This window comes from Melanaphis sacchari, unplaced genomic scaffold, assembly GCF_002803265.2.
Source record: "Melanaphis sacchari strain LSU unplaced genomic scaffold, SCAv2.0 Contig0_pilon_pilon, whole genome shotgun sequence".
NCBI classification, from domain to species: Eukaryota; Metazoa; Arthropoda; class Insecta; order Hemiptera; family Aphididae; genus Melanaphis; species Melanaphis sacchari.
The window spans coordinates 1,425,327-1,437,558 of record NW_020270366.1 but is presented as its reverse complement, the minus strand read 5'-3'; the positions used below and the strand labels follow the sequence as shown (position 1 = coordinate 1,437,558).

At 24.8% G+C, this 12,232-nt stretch overlaps 1 protein-coding gene across 6 annotated transcripts in view; it reads left to right on the top strand.

Moving 5' to 3' along the window:
- The window catches only part of LOC112602407 (potassium voltage-gated channel subfamily H member 2), a 115,657-nt gene that overhangs the window by 20,161 nt on the left and 83,264 nt on the right, over window positions 1-12,232 (top strand). For all 6 annotated transcript variants that reach the window (XM_025351929.1, XM_025352000.1, XM_025351849.1 and 3 more), the window contains one exon: window positions 10,738-10,968. In XM_025351929.1, coding sequence (XP_025207714.1) covers window positions 10,738-10,968 — 231 coding nt within the window. The remainder of the gene's footprint in view (window positions 1-10,737; window positions 10,969-12,232) is intronic.

The window sequence follows — 12,232 nt, the reverse complement described above, 5'->3', positions numbered from 1 at the left end:
TGTGAGTAAAAAACTTTAAATTGTAATGAAATGTTTTTCATGTATTTTTGCAATAGTAGTTAAACATTTTCAAAAATTTATATTTATAATACTTTTTTTATAACCATTTTAATGTGAAAGTTTGACAAAATTAGTCAAAATTATGAATTATTTTATAGTGATATTATATAGGATAATAGTATAATACTACTCGTGTATAGCACATAGAGTAATAATATTAGAGTAATATTACTCTATGGTATAGCATAGTGACTACTATGGATTTTATTTTTTTGTTATTATCATTGTATTATTATGGTTTGATCTCTATGGTCGCACATGTTTAACAAGTCTAGTGTGTCTAATGTATTTTTAAAAAATTAGGTACTCTTATATGGGTGATCTACTGACATGTTTTCACTGTTACATGTGATCAACCTTACAGTTTTTTGTTGATATGTAGTTTATTATTATTTTAATTTTACAAAAAATTGATTTTTGTTGAATATTTATTATTGTTATTTTAAAATTACATAAATACGAAATTATGTGAAATTTATAGAAAAATAAAATAAAATTAATGGTAATAAAATAATATCGTAAAAATTACGTCTTAATTGAAGAAAGTTTCTTTTATATTATGAAGGAGTGTGCCAAACATATTTGTGTATGTATATCTCATATAACTTATTTAATAATTATTTGGTAATAACTTTTAATTTTTCAAATTTTACATTTGATTTTTTTAAATTTAAAGTCATCTCATAATATTTTTATACAAAACATTCATATTCAAGAGGCTCGTAGCCAGAAAAAATATTCAGGTAGAACAAACCAAATTTTAAGGAAAAAGATAAAAAAATAAATATATTAATGTTGTTTTTAATTAATTCATACTATTGTAATTTTCTATCAGAAATTCATTAATAAAATCTCATCATAACTGTATATAACTAAATCTTAACATTTTTTTGAGGGTTTACAGTAAAAAATTATTTTAAAACAATGCAAAATAAATAATTGTTTAAATTAAAAGAATAAAACTTACATCAAGATATAAATGTTGAATATTTTTCAAAGATTTACTTATGTTTTTTTTTTTAAATTAATTAATTAAATTACATTAAAAATGTTTAATTTTAGATATTTAATGAGACCACACCACGAATTTTCCAATTTTGTTCTTTATCTCTAACGCATAACATGTAATTTTTGCTGTATTATAATAGTTTATGGGACGATAATAAATTAATGGCTATTATATATGACGCTTAACCGTATTATTATAAGGCATTAAAATATGAACTTGGTCATATGATAACGTTTTAAAATATATTTCAGGTGTTGTGTATTGATTATCTCTGCATAAGCAATAGTGATATTAAATATTCATGTTATAATAATATAGTTGCAGTTTCCTGCTTTTTAGGAAAAACAGTGATTTCCCAGATAACCAATGCAAACATTATTATTATGGGTGTTAACGAGAATAACATAGAATTTAGCAGATTGTAAGTATTTAAATATTTTACACGCCTTTCTATTTGACTAGGTACCTATATAATTATAAAAATTTTTTTCTTCAAATAATTGCATTTTTATCGATAATCATATTGGAGTATTATAAAAATATGTTTTCATTTTCGTTGGTAATATCTTGTTTTTTGCGCTACGTTCTTTACACATAATATCTTAAACGATCGTGATTAATAAATATTTATTATTTATGGCTACGTATACGTATAATGGATTTATCTATTTTTAATATATTAAAAAATTTTGTTGAGATTCTTATTTTCGTTTTAATTTTTTTTAGGTGTTAGTTGTTAAACATGTGAAAAAAAATTTACTTCATCAAATTTTTAGTTTTCTCTTTTCAAATGCATTAGATTATATTTTTATAAATTATAACATACTTTGATGATGGTGATGATGATGATAATAATAAAAATAAATTAGCTATTTTTTAAATTATAATTGAAAAATGATTCGCGTTATTAAAAATTGATTTTGGTTAAGATACTCGATAGATTTATCGAGTAATATTAATTAAACATTTATTAATCAATAACACGTAATTATAAAATCGTTATAATAAATAGCAGTTTTTAATAAATTAGTGTAAAAGTTAGAACATGCAATTTTAGCAAATATCTAGTATATTTAACTCGGTTTTGAAAATAATTCATTAAACTATCTTTATTTAATGTATGTTTATTATTACTAGAATTTTCTTAATAAAAGTTTATTAAATATTGAAAACTTAAAAACCATGAACTGAAACTAATAATTTATTTCATTAATAAATCGATGAAGTACTGATATAATAGAATTAAGATTTTCATGAATAAGCTATAGATAAATATTTAGAATGTCAAAATAAAGTCTTGTCATTAAAATTATATAAAATCATATAAAGTTATTCAAATTTCAGTAATAATTACATTTACATAGTTATTATAACTTGTAAGGCGTAGGCTCTATTGGAATTACCACTTAATATTAGTAATTAAATCATACCTATTATCGTGGTTTATACAATTAAAAACGAATTATGTATTTAAATATAAATGCATTACTTTATTTTATTTTTTAAAATTTTTAATTTAAAATTTTTTTTTTTTTTTTTTTAACAAATTCACAGTCTTTATTATAATGTATTCAAAACTAAGGGGCGTTAATGTGTTAAATATTAGCATGATATATTGATGTATAATATATGTGTTTAATTATTAAACAATAATTTATAGAGTCGTATCAATTTTTAAATAAATGGAATAAATATTTTTATGTTTCAATAGGTATTTATTTATAAAAATAAACTATTACAAAATAAAGAATATGAATTTTATATTAGAAAAAAATAGCCTAATTTAAAATTTTTTTATTTATTAATAATAAGCAGATATTGAAATACAAACATAAAAATAATTTAATAAAATAATACATTTTATTATTCAATGCAGTAAATAAATAATAATTTGACAAAACAGAAGTTAATAGGTAAATAAATAGTCTAAATATTTGTATTTTTATATTTTTTTAGATAATCCTATCTTATTTGTAATTGATTTATTTAAAATAAGTAGACCAGTGGCTATACTACCAATTCTAAAAGCTAAAATTATAATGTTCTAGTTAAAAAATTGAAGCGATGGTAAAGTATTAACACTACTTCATATGAATTAATTACAATATATTTTAAATAATACATATAGTATTTACCTTATATAACCTTATGTATTATAAAATATGAAGTTTGACAACAACAAAAACTTTTATAAATGATTGTATTATGTTTTGATAAGACAAAGTTAACATCTAAAAGAACATACAAACATTAGTCATTCCATCTATCAATATCTACATTTAAATCTACGACGTTAATTATGGAAGGATAGGGTTGATCTGGTGTTGAAACCTATAACTATTTAAATATTCATAACTTTTAATCTTTTTAATTAATCTGGAAGTCCAATAATTATATTATATTGACATCTTTAAAACTTATAGAAAGTTTTTTTTTTTTGACAAACGTTTTTAATTATATAATTTAAATTGTATTATCTTAAATATTTCTCAAAAATAATAACGGAAAATTAAAGTGGGTTAAAACTTATATTATTAATAATGATAAATACATTTTAATCAATATTTTTACAAAATAAAAGATTTTTTAATATGATAATTATTTAAATATACCTACTTTCAAGTTAATGTTATTTTTATTCAGGATTTAAATAAAGTAGGTTTATCAAATGAATAATACAGAGTGATCCATTAATCATGCTTATTATGTATCTACACTAATTTTTCTATAAATAATGAATTAATTCAAATTCAAATTTTTGGATTTTCTAAATAAATTTAAATACCATATTTTCAAAAACTTAAATTTCATATCATGTCCCGTAGCATGCAATTTTTGTTTTTTTAAGAGTCGCAAATTTTCTTGTAATTTGTCAAGTTTATCACTTTTTTTTTTAAAAATGTTGATGCATTTTAATTGAAATTTGACAAATAACTTCGATGTAAATTTGACTTTGTATACTAAAGATAATATTCATTGTAGTCCATGGTAATAAGTTTTGAAAGAATGATGGTAATGTAATGTAAATAAATGTAATAATCTAAAAATATTTCCTTTTGAGTGTCTCTTAATTTCAATGGCTCTTTAAGTTAAATTAATTTTTTTAATAAATACATAAATATACAACATTGTTTAAAATATTTAAATAATTTTTAATTTTTTGATTTCGATTAAAACAAATTATTTAGTTTGAAAATAACTTATTTATAGTTTTATGAGTATAAATAAAATATATATTATGTTGCTTCCGCAGTTTATTATTTTTTTAAATTTATTTGTACATCACAAACAAATTATGTACTATTAAAGCTTAAATATAAAGCATTTAAGAGCTGTAATAATTAGAACGAATTAAAACATAGCTTATGATATAAACTATGAAGTCTAATAATAATTATAATTTTTGAATTTTGGTATTTTCCATGTGTATATAATTAATTTTTGTTTTTAAATAGTTTATTATTGATAAAAATAAAATTTTACTAAAATAAATAAATCAAAACTATTTATTTCTTTAATTTGTTTTAAATATATTTTTTATTGGCATAGTAAAAGTTAAATATACCTATTTTTTACTTCAGAAATGATTATTTTTATTTCATAATGCGTTATCAAAATTTATATATCTCATGGGAAAAAATAATTTGTACGATATTACAATTTATGGTGACATTATCGATGAATTTCTCGTATTAAATAATGTGTTTAATAGGTCTTCATGTTTTTAATGGTGTTATATCAATTTTTCTTTTTAGTATTCATATATTTTCGATTAATGTTTTTATTTTTCAAGTTAATTTTCTGTATTTGCAGTATTTATGATTTTTACTATATTATATCTTAACTTATTTTTTCTATTGATTTAGCTTATAATTAAGCAAAATAACTATAAATAAAAATGTATGTACACTGAATGCAATTTTTGATACTTTTATCTTTGATCTTTAGTCACATAAAAACTCAATTTTACAATAATTTTTAACTTTCGAGAACGCGTAAATATCCTACATGCAATTCTCAAATAAGTTAATTCTGATTAGTGAGTATTTGCTTTTGAGGTAAATTTTCCATGGTGTAAGTAATATTATAAGGGTGATAGAATTTATTGTGACAATAATATTCTAGAAAATTGCCAGGTACCTAAGAAATTAAAAAGTCCCATTCAACGTTTGTTTAAGGTAATTGAGTGTAGCTCATCAGATACCCGTATATTAAGTAGAGCCATGTTTTGGTTTGTCAAGTGGAGTTAATTTTGAACTAAAATAGTTTTCAGACTTTTTTGTGTAGTTTTCATAATAATAGAGACGCAAAATAATGATAATTTTATAAGGCGAAATATTAATGAACTCTTTGAATCGTCGTTAAAAAAGAAAAATGTTTGGATGAGCTATGCCACGTATTGCCATATTATAGTGTATAGTAAATTGTGACTGGAGAAAAAAAAACAACATTGAATCATAATTTAGGTAGAATAATGATGACGTATTTTTGCTTAACAAGGAAGTCAGCATTTCAGACTAAAACAATAATATCTACACTGAAATTGTTTCCTTATTAAGTACCTAGTCCTAGTATATTACATAGACAATATAGGTTAAAATAAAAAATTTCACGGCATGCTATAAATAATTATGAACGCAATAGATATATATTGTTTGATTCTTTAAAGTAAAAAATTTGATCAAACCTAATTAAAACAAAATAATATAGACAATTTTTAACATTTTTCGTCAGTCGATTGTGTACTTAGTACTTTTTATTTTTGTTGTATAATTTGTTAAATATAGATACTTTTTCTAATGTGACATCGCTGTTATAAGTTCACTAATCACAATAATATTTGTAGTTAGTTAATTATTGGCGAGAAAAACATTAAATTCAGAGAGCATAATATGTCTAGAATATTATTATATTTACTTTTGATAAACAAAACAATGATAATAATTATCGTTGTAAGTTATTTATAATGTTGATCAAATGAGATGAAATTAACAATAATACATTTGTAAAAAAGAACGTTTTAACAAATTCATTTGGTGAATATTAAATGCATGCATAAGTCATAATGTATATGAGTCAATAATTCAAAAAAAAAAAACAATTTTAACGGAAATGGCAGTGTGATATATATAGCACTTGCAGTCTGGAAAAGCACTTTACTACTTAATACTACTTATGATTTTTAAGCATTGGTTTCTTTCACGATTAACTTTATTATTATATAACGGAAACTGCAAAAATCAAAAGTTATGAATGCTATATTTTATTTATTGAACAGGCCTCAATAATTTTATTCGATGATATAATTAATACAATTATTATTAGTTTTTCATAACGTGTTTGGTAGTTAATAATTATTATAAATTATTATTAAGCAATAACTTATCTTAATTTATTACCGCTAGTGCCAGTATTTCTTCCATGTAGTTGGCGAGATGTTTCCCCATTCTATACCTCATATATTCTACACACAGTAAATATGAAATTAATTGTGATGCGGTTTCCGCATACCTGGCATGGTTTGTAGTCTAGACCACTCATTATATAATTTTATTCCTTTGTCTTTTCATGACGAATTAGATAAATTTATTAAGTTGTTATGATTGTAATAAGAAATGACTGTACTTTATATGTGATCATATAGATATAATATATATTTTGAAAGATACAATAGGTATTTTTTTAAATTAATGTATATTGCATTGATTAAAAATGCACTTAACTTAGGTTATTTTAAATCAATTAATAATAACTATTAATATATATTTTAGATATTAAGCGGAGTGATTGTATTGATTTTACAATAATTTGTGTTATTTTTATGTTTATCATCACTTTTTGGGATAGTAAAAATGCTTTGGTTTTTAACTTGAAAAGTAACAAATCTAGTTGGTATTTTACAAAATAATATTTTATTGAATTCAAATTTAATACGTCTATTTCAGTGATCTACTAGGAACCTACTATACGGCAAAGTGATATGCGTTTGACCGAACTACTTTTTAAAATTATGTTTTAATTGAACGATACAGAGGTCTTAAGTACATTTAAAGTATTATATTAAAATAGTCATATAAGTTAGATGCATATTATTGTTTTAGCTTAACATTTAAAATTATAATACAATAGTTTATACTTTTTAAAAGATGGAAAAATGTGTTTAATACTAAAAATCTTATTAAAGTGTTCATTGGAGTATAGTTGTATAATATAACTATACTGTATTAGGTAAACAAAGTACAAGAAAATTGTTTTTTAATTCAGACCGAATTTCGCTTAACTTTCAACTGGTGTTTTTGACACGAGAAAATGGGTTTTTGGAAGCAATAAGTACCTATTTCAGGAGACGTTAATTTTTTTTAGTTAGTTGTTTATTGTTGTTTTGTTTCAACAGTGGACTTAACATTTTACCGAAAATACGTGTACATCAATATTCGCGTATGACGTTAAATCGATAAAACTCGATAGTCGATTGCAATATTTCAAATATTTCACATTATTTTTGAATTTAAGGTTTGTATAATGGAGTATTTATGTTTTACACCCCTTACGATGTCATAAAATAAAACGTATTCATTCACTATTTTCATACAATGTTAAAATTCAAAAGTATATTGGTAAAAATATTTACTAACTTAACTGTTTTTTGTGTCACAAGCAGTTTGAAATAATAACAACTACTAAGTAATAAAGAAGTAAAAAATATTAATAATAATTATAAAAAAGGATTAGTAAAGTCATTAAGATATTTCATATTAAGTTATTATCACTGTACATTTGATTCTATTATTGTAGTACATTAATAATATATACTTTGAAATTCGAATTATTAAAAAAACGAATGTCCATTTTTCTAGCGTGAGTTAAAAATAATAATCATTTGAAATTGATAAACATGAATATAATTTATTACGATAAAATTATAATAATTTTATTGAACGTTTACTTATTTATCGCAATTATTAAACTGTGGTTTTATTTTTAAATATTTCAAATAATTTTTTAAAGGTACACATTTTACAATTTACCTTAAGATTTGTCGAATCTATCAACAGATTGAAATCAATACACTAATGTAAGCGAGTTGCATCCCTTCTCTTCCGTATTGGCTTTGGTTTGTTTCATGCCATTAATCATTCCGGACACAATGTAATGACTTAAAATTAACAGCAAACAGCGAGCAGGAGAGAACATCCGAGAAGAGATATTTAGAATCTCTTGGCATAAAACCTATTGAATAAACTGCCATGCTCAATCATCGTGAGCTCAGGTATTTTTATTTTATTTTTTGTTTGATGTCAATCCGACCTTTTCCAATCAGACGGAAATCCAAATTATGATGACGTATTTTTACGTAAGACGCGTTTGTTTCATATCAAAACGCATGATTTATGTTTACGGTGTACATTTTCATTTACATGATACGGTCAATTGATCCACAGCAATTCAGCGGGTTTCCGGCCCAGAGATTTTTAAGTACCTATCTATATACGTGTTGAAAGTTATTGCTGACAGTATATACCTACACAGAGTATAGTGTTTATTCACATAGAAACTCAGTTTGTACGGAATCATCATACTCAACACAGTTATTGTTCGTGTCATAAGGTTGTAAACCAATTCAATTGTTAAATAGGCCGTTATTAGAGCGTGTTGTAAACTTTTGGAGCTAATGTATACCTAGTATTTGATACATAATTTTTTCACAACCGTATCATCACAGTAATTTTAACACTCGACCAGTGCACTGCTGTTGAATGTGACGGAAGTGTCACGGGTATATATAGCTGGTTGGATTTATATAGTTTAATCATATTTTTGAGCTATGAGTTCTGGAGACCTCCCATGATGCAAATACTAGTCAATTCATAGAAATATTATGTTTAGAGACGTATTTAATGTCGATCACAGGATTATAAAAACATATCAAACCAGCGTGAAATACATGTAGTCCTCATGAAATGTAAAACCAAAAGTGGAAAGTTATATAAAACCCACCGATTTCAAAACCATAGGGTTTTTACTCTTTGCCTTCCAACAAAATAATGGAGTTCTTTCGAATAACTGATTGGGATATTATAAGTTATACTTAAATATATTTTTTTCATGTACGTATTGATTTAGTACTTACGAGTATAATTAATTTAAGTACAGTGATCCATCAATTTTATTATTATTATTATTATTTTAGTTTTAACAGAAAAGTAAATATTTTATCAGCCGAAAAATACATTATTGTTATTTAATAAAATGAAAAAATTAGATGCACTTTGGTGGTTCGTGTCTGGTGTCTAAATTTATTACGGTAATGAGTCGCAAAAAAAAAATAAACTCCGCCAAATTGCTGCGCGAGTTCGGTTTAGGTAGAACTTACGAAGGAAATAAAAATACTACAAAATTGACTGTCGTTCTTTACTCGATTTATTTCCGTCGCTTTCTATAACATTCCACTCGACCGCCGTTGCGTTAAAACATCTGTGTCGTCATTTCTCGCGACCGGTGACGATGAAGATAGAAAATGATGTCACTGCACAATACACGTATTCAAATGTTTTTATTTAACTTTTATGATTTCATTTATGCTGCAGATATTAAATTAGCGAAATGTTAATAAAAATAATAATATCATGCATTGAAACCTATATGTGTTTAGTTTAGGTTGACCAGTCAAGTGTCAAATTTACGTCACATTATTTTTCATCATTAGGTTTTTAAAATTTTGAATCAAGTAGATATCTGTTTTTATATACATTAACTATTTAAAATGTGTTGGAACCAAATCTGTAAGCATTAACGAATAAAGTATTTAGAGCATTACATTATACGTAATAACGTTATGTAGGTAATCCAAAGCTCATGTTATTAAATCTTTTATTTATAAAACCACTTTTAGTCTTATAATAATCTCTTTACTTATAATTAAATAATTGGTATTAGCTTACTTTTAAATAGTTTATAGATAAACCGATTGAATTGATATCAATTATACTTGATTCTATATATTTATTATGTTCTACCTATATAATATTATGTACATTGTATGGCAGTAGCGTACTTTCGGGTAGCTTGCTTATAAAAGACTAAAACTTTTAAGTTATCATAAAAGTCACTAAAAAACCTTAGTTACTGTTGTCCGATTTTCTGTGGTAGACTGAACTTTTTGGGTAGGATAATAAGTAAGCAATAATGCTAATGTAGTAATTATTTTTAATCTAACGTTGAAAAATATCGATATTGAATTAATTAATGTTATGCTGTATTGTATTGTTTAATGTTATCGAATAAAATATGTGATAATAATAAATTATAATGTAATGATATTCGAGAGTGTGTGGTTTAAACACCATCACATGGAATATTTATTTATCTGTCAGAAAACATGCAGTACATAAGATATTTGTGTATTTTATTTAACTATATAATATTTTAATCGTTATATGCTTACACATTAAACGTAATATATTATTTAATTCACGCTTGAGCTTTGTCGACACTACCGGGTTAGTTATAGTAAAATGCAAATAGAAAGTAATTTAAAAAGTCAATAAAATACCGATTAACCTACCTACCCGCAGCACTGTACAGCTCATGTTAACATTGCACACGCACCCATCACACCCACATAGTATATAACACACAATAATGCGTTGTAATTTTTATTTTTCTAGACCGAAGTTTTTTGGTAGCCAATGCACAGCAAGCCGGCTGTAACATAATCTACTGCTCGGACGGTTTTTGCCACATGACCGGTTACAGCCGAGCCGAGGTGATGCAGTGCCCGGCGATATGTGACTTCCTTCAGGGGCCATTGACGTCGCAGCACGCCGTGTCCGTGGTCAAGGAAGCGCTGGCTGCGGGCATGGAGAGGCATTTCGAGATACTCTACTACCGGAAAGACGGTAAGACTGCCAGATACACGATTAAATAATCTTAATAATAACCTCGTTTTAGTCTATTATAGAGTATACCGATGCTATATATATAATATATAATTTAATAAGGGTATTTATTTTTATTATTACCACCGGTTTGTGAAAAATCGATGCAAATTTCGGTTATTTTTTTTTTTTTTTTTTTGATAGGATTAGAGAAATCTTTTACTGATTCATTATAGTTGATACAATGCATATAAATTTTCCACTTCTCCAAAGTACTGACCACTCATATGGCTCTAAAAGTTCACAAACTGGTTCAAAGTCATCGTGCGGGAGGTAGTAAGTCTTATTGTTTCATTAAAAGAATACATTTCTAAATCACGTTCAACCGTATGTTGTATCCCACACAAGCAGTTTGTTGGATTTAGTGTACATGAAAGATATCAGAATATCTGAATATGTACATTTTAGATCTCATTTATTTCAATATATGTTTCAATCTCAAAGTAAGCTTTTTACCACAGCTGCACTTAACACCTTCATTTTTCAATTTAGGTTATTACCTAGTTAAATATTCATGTAACGTTTCGTTTTAGATGGACCTATCATTTTTTTTTTTATTCCAGGCTTGTTTGCTATTGGATGGTTATCTCAAAATGGACAGTATCGATCCATTTGTTAATATTGTCGACGTAACGGTGTTGCTCTATAGTATTTCACTATAACTATAAATATATTAATTTTATCATTATTTATCCATTTAAAAATTGGTTTAACAATCGTACAGTATAAGTTCTTAGACTTAATATCAATAACATAATTAAACAGGAAAACTTGTTCTGTGTCTATCGTTGGTGTATGCGATAAAAGGGAAAATGTAAGTTCAAAGGACGAACTAGAGATGTTTAATTTCATATAACTGATGTACTATTTGAATAAAGGTCATGTGTATATACTATATAGTCTTAAACAGTACGCGCACAATAGTGTCTTTAATATCCGTCAGCTAATAAAATAGAGTACTCGTAAATCGTTTCATTGCGTTATTTAGAGGTCGAAAGCTTACTGACACAAATACGTATATATATATATAAATATAACGTACACGAGTAAAAATACTGGACGAAATATTTTAATAAAATTTTAGTTGGTTAACGAAATTCAATTTTTTTAAACAACAATTAATAGTTTATGAATTATATGAAAACTATATGTCCTTTATTCTCAAACCTCATTACTTTTAGTCATTTCTCTTTCTCTCTCTCTCTCTCTCTCTCTCTCTCTCTCT